The following is a 13,598-nucleotide window of genomic DNA, read 5'->3' on the forward strand; positions in this document are numbered from 1 at the left end:
ATTTTGACCAGGTTGTATAGATTCTTCCTCCAAAAATATGCGTTTTGTATGCTTTTCCGTATATTACCCCCAGAATGCACAGTTTTCAAATACATTTTAAAAGTGAAATTTTTATTTTGTGCACATTTGGGGAAATGGAAATGGCAGTGCAAAATCTGGAGAATGAAATCTGTCTGAAAGTTGCATTCTGGTTTGCCAACAAGTTCACTTCTGCTCCTCTCAACTAAAGCCATGATAATCTTGATAATGAAGGTAATCATTAATCTGGTATTAATCTTAATTAGGGATGCAGGTGGCACTGTGGGTTAAACCACAGAGCCTAGGACTTGCCGATCAGAAGGTTGGTGGGTCGAATCCCCGCGACAGGGTGAGCTCCCATTGCTCGGTCCCTGCTCTGCCAACCCAGCAGTTCGAAAGCACCTCAAAGTACAAGTAGGTAAATAGGTACCGCTCCGGCGGGAAGGTAAACGGCATTTCTGTGCGCTGCTCTGGTTCGCCAGAAGCGGCTTAGTCATGCTGGCCACATGACCTGGAAGTTGTACGCCAGCTCCCTCGGCCAATAAAGCGAGATGAGTGCCACAACCCCAAAGTCGGCCACGACTGGACCTAATGGTCAGGGGGTCCCTTTACCTTTTAATTTAACCAGCTGTTGATTCATAAGACATCTCATTAAGATTCTATGTTGGGAAGAACTGCTAAAGTATCGAAACAAGATTTGAGTTTGCTAACCCAATTCTTTTCAGTCACTGTCATCAAGACAGGACACCTGTTGTTCTAAAATGATAGGCTGGAGAACAAAATTTGGATAAATAAAAATATGTACAGCTCCATAGCTCATTCCAAAATATGAATACCTGGTTATTTTATTTTTGGAAAAGGTGAAGGGAGGCAGTAGTTATGAGTTAACTATCTTTGGAGTCACAACAGGTGCTGTGATTCTTCAGTGGTTTGACTTCACACCCAGAGGCCACTGGGGGTGAAGTCAAGATAGATCGGTGCAAACAACCAACAGTACACAAAATTGCACTCTGTGCATTCAGATTCTAGTCAAATAGTGTGGGGTTCTCTTGCTTTAAGTGACCCACATAGTTATATAGCTATGTTTAATGATTGTTTAATTATTTGGTTTTAATTGCTGCATGATAAACATTCTTACCTGAAAAGGAGACATTAGCATAACCCGTACTTCCATTATTACAAATGTGTGTGGTCGAAGATCACTATACTCTGTTAAAAATGAGAGCATTGCCTAAGTGGTACTGTGTGCTGACTTCCATGTTGGCCTTGCCTGGAATCCACTGCAAAGGTCAAGTGTCTTTCCAGGGAAAGAGTGTTGTTATGGAATGCAAGAGTAATATCTAGGAGAGAACACAGAGTCAAGTAAGGAGAGAGGCAGGTTTTGCTTACTCACCAATCGAGTGTTAACCACAGGAAACAGCAACGCCAAGAGTGCCCCATTAAGCATATGCATCTGCAACCTAAAAAAGGGAAAGTACAGGGTCACCTTTACAATGTAAGAACATACATTTTTTAACAGATGTTCCATATGACTGCATAAAATGTAAGAATATTTTTTTTTAAATACAAGAAAATTGCATTATCCATGCCTATCCATATTGGCATTCAGCTGGCTTCAGATGATGCACCTATATACAAGCATTCTCTTCATCTCTCAATCCAAGCCTCCTGTTTTAATAACTGTGTTTGTTTTATTGCATATTTTAATTATAGATGTTATGCAGATGAGAGATGATAGATAGATAGATAGATGATAGATAGATAGATAGATAGATAGATAGATGATAGATAGATAGATAGATAGATAGATAGATAGATAGATAGATGATAGATATAGATGTTTATATTTCAATGCTTATGTAATTGGTATATAATCACGCACATTTTCCCAGTTAGTGACACTTTCCAGTTAGTGACACAGCCAAAAGATGCATAACTGAATTTATCAGGCCCATACCTACTGATATAAGTTTAAAATTATTTAATGTTTTCCTGATCTAATGCTTTTTATTTTCTGATATTTGTTATGTAACTATTACATGCTGCTCTAGGGTCATTATTGTATTGCTGGGTGAGCATTTTAGGAATCATGTAACGTACATTGTTTTAAATTTTCTGATTTTAAATTGATTTTATCTGTTTGTATTTTATCTTGTCAAGTCACCTTTTTAATGAAGTGACTAGCAATCACAGTAGATTGTTTTTTCTCTGGCATGTGGCCTAAAATATTTCACATAAAATTAAATGACATGTGAAAGTTGATAAAAGTGTTACCTGAAGACAACCATTGCAAGATGACAGGGTGGGCAGGCAAGCAGAAAAATCTGAAATATTAACAAACAAATCACAATTATTTTTTATGCAGAACATGATACAATTTTTATGCAGAACATGATACAAATAGTTTGCTTCACTGTTTTAAACTGCTCCATCAGCTTTTGCCAGATGTTTCCACTTATCAGACATTCCATCAAGAGTGCAAATATTCAGTCTCAACTTCTCTCAGGATATTTCTCCTTATTTCAACAGTGACTACTATGACTCACCTGATATCAAAGTTCACCGCCAGTTTACATTAGCTCCACCAGCAGAACCTTAACTTATTGCTCAAGTGGAAGCACTGATTACAATACCCTACCAAGAGCTACAGTTTCTAAGAACATAAGAACCTAAATTATGTATGTTATGTTAAAGTAACATCGTATATAGCATTGTATAAAGTTGATTAAAACATTTCTGTGGTTATGATATAACATTTCGTATATCATTTTTTTCTTGCTAGTACAAGTATATTCCAGCCAATTGGTTAAGTCAGCTTTTCCCAAACAAGAACCTCCCCTCTGTGTGTTTTGGACTAGAACTCCCATCAGCCCCAGCCAGTGATTGTGCTGTCTTGGGTGAATGGGAGTTATAATCTAAGGTAACTGGATGGCACCTAGACTGTGGGGGATAGCTGAATTCTAAAGTGCAGAAAGAAATGGAAAGTTAGTATGGAGTAAAAAATTATATTCAAGTTCTCCATGCTCCTGTGTACTTTGAGCCCCTTTTGGATGAAAGATTCCTGCATTGCAGGGGGTTGGACTGGATGATCCTCGTGGTCCCTTCCAACTCTGATTCTATGATCTAAGAAGAGCCTGCTGGGTCAGACCAATAGCCCACCTAGTCTGGACATCTTGTTCTCACCACACACCCCAGCCATGGGAGAAGAGGTAAGTGAAGATCTGCGTGAAGAACAAGGGTGGAATGAAGATCTACATTGGGGCCAAGGGTCAGAGGAGACCAGTAGCACCACCACTGTAGGTGGCAGAACTGGAAGGAGCTGCTGAGGTGACATCAGATCTGGCCTCCAAGAACTGCACCCCAGCTGTTATCTCCACTATGGCAGCAACTGCAGCACTGGGCTACATATTTCTTGGAGGCCAAATCTGCTACCCCTGTGGATCCTGCAGACCAAGGCAGTCACCTCACCTTGCCTCATGGGTGGGCCAGCCCTGTCAACATGACAGTGGACAAAGATGGGTACACATGGTTGGAACTCAGTAAGCAGACAGCAACATCATCATTCAGAAACTCACATTTCTAGATGGGGGGAAAGGGGAGGTGAAACACCATCCCCATAAATTTATCTAGAGCAATGCCAGTGAAAAGGTCGATATATCAAGATCTTTGCCAGCAGCAATTCATGAAATTTGGACTGCATAACTGTGATTTATTTATTTTTTAAATGTTGTCCTCTCGCACAGCTGTTAAACATCAAGTGATGAGTGGTTCTGTAATGTGACAGGCAAACCATTTATCTTTGGTGTATATCCCAATGGTGTTTATATTCTTTTTTTATACATAATTCAAGAAAATGCTTTGGGGGGGGGGAATTCTTTTTTAAAAAAATGTAAATATATGAGGGCCGTTGTTTTAGTTGTTCCACACAAAACCCCTCTCTGCTTTCAAAGGTTCCCAACTGTTTTGGACCCAATGTGATATCTAACAAACTGTTGTGGACAGCACAAAATATAATTTCATAAAACAGCTGGCACTTGGGCACCCCTCTCCCCCAAAATTAGGACTCCCGGAAGGCTTTGGTTGGCACCAAGGGCCCCACAGTCACCATGGGAGCCCAGCAGTTTATCAGGCTTTAGGAGTGCAAGGAATCGATACATCAACCAATTTTCCCTGGGTCTTAATGTCTCTAATGACACCTAGTTTGTAACAAGACATCAACAAGCATGGAAATTGGAAAGGCCAATCCCTGCTTCATGTATGAAACAAAATACATTTGCCACTTCAGTGTTCAGACTCATAAATCACTAGTGACGCTTGTTTTAACAGCCGTCATATGCCAGAAGCCCTATCTGTCAGGGCTGTAAACATTGTCCAAGCCACATCGGATCTGCTTAATTAACATCAGTGCTATTTCAACAGCAGGAACTCATGTAATTCCATAGTAATTACTGTCACCTTAACACATGTGCACTGCTAATGACACCAGCCTTGCTATATCCTGTGTAACCTACTTGGTGAACTCATTTTTTATTTTGGTCCCTTACTCTGTGCTTAAAGCTGTACTTTTACATAGATAAAGAAGACAATCAATAATCCATTTCCAGCTTTCTCCAAATATCGAAGGCCATGATATGGCAGCTTGCATTATAACTGAGTGAGAACTCGCTCATCTCAAAAATTATTTTTTCTTATTTAGAAAATGTCTTAACTGCATTATAGTCAGATGCATTATAGTCAAAAGAATCTAAGAGTCAAAAACAAATCAGAACTCAAATACTCCAATACAATGTGCTAATCATCAGATAAAAAGCTATTAAAATAGCATTATTCAATCAGTAACAGCCACCTGCGTCAGGCAGTACATAATCTCAGTGAGTCACTTTGTAGAGGGAAAGAGATCTTCCTCCGTTCTGTGGCTGCTACTGAAAGGGACTGAAAATCAAACTGCTGATATTGTAATAGTGTTATACAGGTCTATGGTGAGACCACACTTGAAACACTGTGTAGAGTTTCAATAACCTCGCCTCAAAAAAGGATATTGCAAGAAAAGGTTCAGGAAAAGGCAACCAAAATCATCAAGAACAAGTTCCCCATGCGGAAAGGTGACAACATTTGAAGCATTTTTAGCTTTGAAAGAAAGGTGAATCAGAAGATACATGACAGAAGTGTATAAAATTACACATTTCGCTTTCTCATAATACTAGAATTCAGGGCCTCCAAATGAAACTAAGTGCTGGAAGATTCCAGACAGACAAAAGAAAGCACTTCACCACACAGCAGATAGTTAAAACTGTGGCGTTTGCTCCCACAAGATATTGTGATGCCACCAGTTTGAATGGTTTTTTAAAGAGGATTGGACAAATTCATGGTAGGGGAGGAAGGCTATCAATGGATACTAGCCACAGTGGCTTTGTTCTACCTCCATTGTGAAGGGCAGTATTTCTCTGAATACCTGTTGCTGTGGATCACTATTGGGGAGAGCACTGTTGAACCAGGGGCGTAGGAAGGGGGTGCAGGGGGTGCGGTCCGCCCCAGCTGTCATCCCTGAGGGGGTGACAAAATTGTGGGGGGTGGCACTTACCACGGGGCCTGGCCTGCAGCGCGCCCAAGCCACGCATCTCTCCTGGGAGTGACGCAGTGGCTCGGGGCCCCGCGCTGCCTGAAACAGCAGCATGGGTCTTGCGTTCGCCAGGCGGACTCAATGCACAGCTTGCCGCGGAGCCCCCCTGAGCAGATTGCCGTGGCATCCCCCCCCCCCGGTGCATCGTCACGGCAGCCCCTCCGGGTGCCGGAGCAGCTAGCTACGCCCCTGTGTTGAACTCAGGTCCTGATCACAGGCTTCCCATAGATACCTGGTTGGCCACTATAAGAACAGGATGCTGAACTAGATAGGCATTTGGCCTGATACACCCTCTCCCATCATGCAAATTCATTCCGAAAGATTTGGAAAGAACTTGGATCATTTCCTGAGCCAATCCAGAGTTTGGAAAGTCGCCAATACACATGCCTCAACTCCTAAGAACCCTCCTCTCTCCCTTTAGTCTCCTCAGTAGCAGCCCTAGGAGTGGCAGGTTGCACGGCAGAAGATCTGTCAATGTACTACTACATATTCAAAGGGCTACAATACCTTTCCTTTGGGTGCATTGCTATTGGCCAACTAAATGGAAGAATGTATAGGAAGGAAGCCAGGACCTGGAGGGCTTTTATAAAACGCTTTTCCTTTGGAGGCATATTGCTACGGGCCTGGCTTGACAGAACTTGTGCTGACATAACTAGAGGTTATAATTGTTCTCTGAATTGAGTGGTTCCAGTGTGCTCCTTTGCAAGCAGCACATATAATATACAGAGACGACTTTTGCACGCTGTTTTGGCAAAAACAGTCAAAGCCCCAAAGCCATGCTTGCCTAGCCTCCAGCCCCACACACTGGAGCTGGGTTTCAGCATTTGCTATTTGGGGGGTGGCCTCCAATGGCTGGATAAATATAAAAATCATGAAAGGCAATATCCACTAACTGATATTGCAAACAAACAAACAAAAAACCAGCACTGCAGATACAAAATTCATAGCCTTCATTCCAGATTTTTCAAGGCTTTCGCACAAAACATTCATCAACTATTTAAAAATAAAATAACAAGAAAAAACCAATTTGTAGTCTTCTTCCTTGGTTTGATGGCTTAAATCACCAAAGGTGTGAACTAAAACCATACAATAAACTCTGTGGAACTTGTTATATTTTAAACTACAGAAAGTTGTTTCAAACACCATTTAGAAGAGGGCAGCCCAACATACAGCCCTGAGGTCTTTTTGGGCACTCTACGTCCTAGAGACCTCCCGCCTTCTTCCCAAAGCACAGTTAGCACTTTTCCAGCTTTTGAAAAGCGGGGCTCTAGGACCCTGCAAGAGCCATAGGACTCTTTCCCAAAACCTTAGCTGTTTTTATAGCTGGGGAGGTGTTAAATTTGGGCCTTGCTCTCCTCTCCCATACAACAAGGCAGTGTGAGGCCCACAGGTTCCATATTGTCAAAGTGCTCTCACAGCCCACTTGGTATGAAAAGTTGGACCACCCTGACTTAGAAGCACACGTTACCTGTGCTTACCTTTATACAGTTAGTGTTTTCTTGAGTATTTGTTTTGATAGCAAGTTCATGTCCTTTTGACTTCAGTGGGCCTACACTCAGTATAAGTAACCTTGGATGTTATCCAATGTCCCTCCCTCATCAAACAACATCATGGCTACAACTGTGCTTGGCTCTGATTGCAAGCAAGATTGGCAAGGGTCCAACATATCATAGCACTTGAAATTTATGGTGTGAATGTAGCCTTATATCCTGCTTTTGTTCCATGATGGATGTCAAAGAAGCACACATGGGGATGCCACGCAGCCCTCCTCCCAGACAATTATTGGACCTAGATCTATTTATCTTCATCAAGATTGCTGCAACTATGTACCTTCGGATCATGCTCCAAGAAGACGGCAGCCTTCACTGATGGCAATACTTGTCACCACCCTAGAAAGGCAGCCTCCTTGGAAACCAGTCTCCATCTGTCTATTTATGAGAGCCACCCACCTCTGTGATAAAGGCTAGGCACCAGCAGTCAACACCACCCACAAGTCGCATCATCATATCCCTATAAACGCCTTCAGACCTCCAGTGCGCTGGTCACAGCCTCACTATGCTTTTCCCCGATCTAGAAAGGTATGATAGTTTCCCTGATCCTCTCACTCCTGGTACACAGAGCACATGTGCATGGAGATTGCAGCTTCAGCGGTGTTTTCAACCATTTTTCAGAGAGAAACTGCAGAAGAATAGAAATGACTCTCATGCTTTTCCCTGCCAAGGAAACACAGGAGCACACAGAGTCATCTGCCAATAAGGGAGGCAAAAAGCTCAGCACAGTTTCCTTAACTGAGAAAATTCAGTGTTGCAAGCAAAGCCAAATTTATTTTGCAACAAAATAATTGCTCTCACAAAACCAGAATTTCCTGTGCATTATTCAAGGTTCAGGCATTAATCAATGCTAAGAACTGAAGAATACCAGATCAAGGAAGATCATACCCTGTTCACTCACTGAACCTTTCAAAGACATCCATAAGCCTAATTGCAAGTATTATCTAGACAAGCTGGCTGCATTTGGGTTATGCTCTTTGTAAAACCTGCTTTTAATCTAAATAGTGCACTCAGTAGATACTCCATTCCACGGAACTCTTTCAGAGCAAACAAGTCTTGGAAACATGATCACTACAATGGAAACACCATTCAGCTTACAGTAAATTAAGAGCGAATGGATGAACACAAAATCAGTGCAAGGAAAGTCTAGGGGAGAAATGGTTGAAAGAAAGACCATTAGAAACAAAAAGATAAGTTAGGTTCATGGGCATAGCCAAGGAGGGAAGGGGGAAGGGGAAGGTTCTCCCCAAATCAAGTAAATCAATGGGGGGGGATTTCTTAACTGAGGTTCTGCCCCCACTAGCAAAAAGTCTGCCCCCTCCCCCAACATAAATCCTGGCTACACCCAAGGTTAGGTTTAGTGATGCACATCACTCCTTTTAAAAACGTATCTGTTCTAAGTGCAACTCTAGTTTATGAAGTCTGATAAAACAGCCATGAAAATGAAAAGGGCAGGTGTTATTAGAAAGGCACAACATGCTGGAAAATATTGTTTACCAACTCAATTGAGCCTTCAGTGATTTTTCAACTCTTCACTTGCAGCCTTGCTCCACAGCAGGCAATCGCCTAGAGCAGGATAATAAACCAGTCCAGACTAGTGTGGCATCACTTAGAAACGGGCCACTCAGGAGCATGCTCAAACAGCTTTGCAAATCGTGTTGAGGGGGAAACTACTCCGCTCCATGCCAAAATTGGTTAAGGCATGTTGGAGGTCCCTGGTGCCCTGCCCAATGACAGCTTGCAAGATCAATTTCAGTTGCCTCAGCCCATAAATGTTGACAGGACACTTGCAGTGGTGAGGCTGACTATGTGCCCTGTTGATCCCTTCATGTATGGCAACATCTCACAGAACCGGAATGACTGGATGAGTTCAGATCAATGCCAAACCACAGGAGGGAGTTGTGGCCTCTTCCCTGAAAGAGGTGATGTGAAAACCAGAGATTCTAAATGACACTACCAACCAGTCTCTAATATTCCCTCCCTAGGCAAGGTGATTGTGAGGGTGGTGCCTAGCCAGTTTCTGGGATGCTTGGAAGGAAGCAGATTCTTCAGATGATTCCAGTCTGGTTTCACGCCCAGTTTTAGAAGCACAACACCCTTAATTACCCCTACTTGATGACTGCTATCAAGATAGGGGGAGTGTGACCCTGATGGTTCTCCTTGACTTTTCAGTGGCTTTTATTTATTTATTTCATAAAAATTATACACTGCTTCATTGTAAAAACAAAAAACCCAACAACATCAAAGCAGTTTACAGTACAAAAGATAACAGTAAAATCAAGAAAAATGATTTAAAACATGTTAGAATACTAAAGCATGCTAACACTTTTGACACCATTGACCATGGTGGTGGGGGCAGCCCGGTTGGCAATGACCTGGTCAGGGCCTTTTCAGTGGCAGCCCCTCATTTTTTGAATGCCTTCCCTAATAAGGTGTATCTGTCCCCCTCATCACTGACTTTCAGTAGAAATTTGAAAATACTTCTCTTTACCTAGGCATTTGATTGCTAAAAGACACTGTTCCTGGCACACCTCAGATCACTGATCGATATTTCTTTTAACTGTTTAGAGGAGGGGTGTTAGAAACAGTCTTAGTTGTTATTGTTCTTTTTCATATTTTATCTTTGCTGTGTCTGCAACCCTGGGCTCCTTCAAAAGGAAGGGCAGGATACAAATTGAATTAGTCAAACAATCAATCAATCAATCTGCCATCACTTGTTCAACAAATGATGAGTAAACAAGCTAGAAGTTGTTCCTCCAAAATTTGGCGTGTTTTCCAGCTGCTCCCATTACTTTGTAGCTTGAGCAAGCATCAAGGGTAGAGCAATCAAACAAACTATGATTAAGCAAGCTTGGGACATTCAAATAAAACACCATCATTTAAAAAACCCATAGTTCATAGAATCATAGAGTTGGAAGAGACCACAAGGGCCATCGAGTCCAACCCCCTGCCAAGCAGGAAACACCATCAGAGCACTCCTGACATATGGTTGTCAAGCCTCTGCTTAAAGACCTCCAAAGATGGAGACTCCACCACACTCCTTGGCAGCAAATTCCACTGTCGAACAGCTCTTACTGTCAGGAAGTTCTTCCTAATGTTTAGGTGGAATCTTCTTTCTTGTAGTTTGGATCCATTGCTCCGTGTCCGCTTCTCTGGAGCAGCAGAAAACAACCTTTCTCCCTCCTCTATGTGACATCCTTTTATATATTTGAACATGGCTATCATATCACCCCTTAACCTCCTCTTCTTCAGGCTAAACATGCCCAGCTCCCTTAGCTGTTCTTCATAAGGCATCGTTTCCAGGCCTTTGACCATTTTGGTTGCCCTCCTCTGGACACGTTCCAGTTTGTCAGTGTCTTTCTTGAACTGTGGTGCCCAGAACTGGACACAGTACTCCAGGTGAGGTCTGACCAGAGCAGAATACAGTGGCACTATTACTTCCCTTGATCTAGATGCTATACTCCTATTGATGTAGCCCAGAATTGCATTGGCTTTTTTAGCTGCCGCGTCACACTGTTGGCTCATGTCAAGTTTGTGGTCAACCAAGACTCCTAGATCCTTTTCACATGTACTGCTCTCAAGCCAGGTGTCCCCCATCTTGTATTTGTGCCTCTCATTTTTTTTTGCCCAAGTGCAATACTTTACATTTCTCCCTGTTAAAGTTCATCTTGTTTGTTTTGGCCCAGTTCTCTAATCTGTCAAGGTCGTTTTGAAGTGTGATCCTGTCCTCTGGGGTGTTAGCCACCCCTCCCAGTTTGGTGTCACCTGCAAATTTGATCATAATCTAGCAAAAACCATGGGTTCTCACCAAGGCTGTCTTAAGCATATGCGGCACCGGGGTGTAAAGATCCGCCCGGCGCCCCCCGCAGGTTGCCTAGTCCCAGGTGCGCAGGAGGGCAGAGCCGGCCGGCCACCTCAGCATCTTGCTAGCTCAGTCACCCCCAAACTCAAGTCGCAGAGCCGCCCGCAGCAGAAGAGCCCGCTGTGGCGCTCCGACCAACGGACAGGCTCTTCCCCGGACTCAACTCTTGGGCCCCAGAGTCTTAGCCTGGCGCCCCTGAGAGCCCCACACCACTAGCACCTATGGATCTCACTTTGCCTAAACAAATCATGTTTTAATCATAACATGTAAACCAGGCCACTGAGTAGCTCAACAAAAATGTTAACAGTACAAATTGTTACAAATTTGATGCTCCAGTTTTTCAAGTTGATAGAACCACAATTAACAGTTATGACAGGCAATTACAATGAACTGGAATCCACAAAACCTTACCCCTAATTCAAGGAGCTGTTATTCCACCAACCCAAACCTTGGTAAAGAAACATTATTAGACAAAGGAATTTTTGACCAATTTCTACAGGTAAGTACCTTCTGAGTTTTTTAAAAGTAGTTAACTAAATGTGAATCCAACTGTAGACAGTAACATGTAGCACTAAACAGCCTTCAGGAGTGCAGTATTTCTGGCCAATCCACCAAGCAAATAATTTCTGTTTGCTAAGTGGAGCGTGGGAAATGTAACCTTTTCAAAAGGAAAAAAGGATCAAAAAAGAAAAGGTTAGGTTTGTATGCTAGAAGTGACAAACTTCCAGCCATTTGGGTGCTGAGTGTTACATCAAGGTGGGAGCATATTACTCCAGTTCTATCTATCTATCTATCTATCTATCTATTTATTTATTAATTATTATTATTATTATTATTATTATTATTATTATTATTATTATTATTATTTCTATACAGCCCTTCATCCAAGGATCACAGGGTGGTTTACAATATAAAAACACAAAAATATATACCATAATAACTAATAAAAGAATAAACCCACCCACAGTTTAAAAGGCCATCCATTATTTACCGTATTTTTTGCTCTATAAGACTCACTTTTTTCCTCCTAAAAAGTAAGGAGAAATGTGTGTGCATCTTATGGGGCGAATGCAGGCTGCGCAGCTATCCCAGAAGCCAGAACAGCAAGAGAGATTGCTGCTTTCGCGCAGCGATCCCTCTTGCTGTTCTGGCTTCTGAGATTCAGAATATTTTTTTTCTTGTTTTCCTCCTCCAAAAACCAGGTGCGTCTTGTGGTCTGGTGCGTCTTACAGAGCGAAAAATACGGTAACTACCCAAAGCTAGGACATTTATCATTTACACTGCCTACCTATATTCTTCCAGGCCCAATTCAAGATGGTGAATTACAACAGCCTGAATGACTTGGGCCCAGATATTTGAAGATGACTCACTCTATCTGTGACCATCGTTTTTCAGTTTGGGGCCTGAAATCCAAATCTAATCCAATTCTTCTTAATATCTGTAATAATATTAATGATTCAAACACTTAATTCTAATTTTAATGTTGTTCAAGTTTCCCTTTTATATTTTCTTCGAAGACCTTTCCCTTTGTGAATAAATTTGTGAATAAATAAAAACTCTCCTGCTGTATGCCCTTTATCTGTCCAAAGTGTGGAAAAGGCAAAATCCTCAGTAATCCCAGAAAATGTAACTAATGCAAACCTGAACTTCGTAGCTATTTAAAACCTCTGATTTCAACTTGTGTTTGCAAGAGCAACAATAGCAACAAACTGCATGGGCTGCTTCTTCTATATTTCCAGGGAACACAAGCCTGCTGAGACTATCTTCTTGCAGAGGAAGCAGCTACAACTGCACACTTTGAAGAAATCCAAAAGCCCTTTCCCTTCAGAGGAAATTAAATCTGGCTGTCAGAGATTCATCACACCTGGTCTGTGCCATATTGATTTAAACCTGATAGTTATCCATAGGCTTATGCTATATGCAAAGCCATGCCTTTTGTAGTTGTTCTGCTTCCGTTTCTATTAAATAGTGGGTGGTCATAGCAGACGACACAGAGATTTCTCCAATTACCGTATTTTTCGCACGATTGGACGCACCGGACCATAGGACGCACCTAGTTTTCAGGGGGGGAAATCAAGGAAAAAATATGATTTCCCCCTCACCGCAGCTCTGGGAGCAGTGGACAGGCTGCACGCAGCCTGTGCGCTACTCCCAAGACCTTCTCCCTGCTTTTGCGGGAGGTGGCGGAATTCCCCCACCTCCCGCAAAAGCCCACAGGAGCCCCGCATGACTCCTGTGGGACCCTTCTCCCTCTTTGGGGAAAAGCCCCCAAGAGCTGCGCGCTCTTTAAAGGGTGCGCGGCTCTTGCAGGCTTTTCTGCGAGGTGGGGGAATTCCCCCACCTCCTAGAAAAGCCAGCAAAGCCGTGCAGCCCCTTTAAAGAGCGCACGGCTTTTGCCTGCTTTTGCGGAGGTGGGGGAATTCCCCCATCTCCCGCAAAAGCCCGCAGGAGGGAGAAGGGACTGACTCGGCCAGTCAGTCCCTTCTCCCTCCTTGGGGAAAAGCCCCCAAGAGCTGTGCGCTCTTTAAAGGGTGCGCGGCTCTTGCAG

The 13,598-nt window shown here is 42.8% G+C and overlaps 1 protein-coding gene across 7 annotated transcripts in view; it reads right to left on the reverse strand.

Moving 5' to 3' along the window:
* The window catches only part of TMEM164 (transmembrane protein 164), a 56,211-nt gene that overhangs the window by 29,987 nt on the left and 12,626 nt on the right, over window positions 1-13,598 (reverse strand). For all 7 annotated transcript variants that reach the window (XM_028714290.2, XM_028714292.2, XM_028714289.2 and 4 more), the window contains exons 3-4: window positions 2,293-2,342; window positions 1,412-1,478 (exon numbers count right to left, since the gene is read on the reverse strand). In XM_028714290.2, the coding sequence (XP_028570123.1) occupies window positions 1,412-1,478; window positions 2,293-2,342 (117 nt within the window). The remainder of the gene's footprint in view (window positions 1-1,411; window positions 1,479-2,292; window positions 2,343-13,598) is intronic.

This window comes from Podarcis muralis, chromosome Z (assembly GCF_964188315.1).
Source record: "Podarcis muralis chromosome Z, rPodMur119.hap1.1, whole genome shotgun sequence".
Lineage (NCBI taxonomy): Eukaryota > Metazoa > Chordata > Lepidosauria > Squamata > Lacertidae > Podarcis > Podarcis muralis.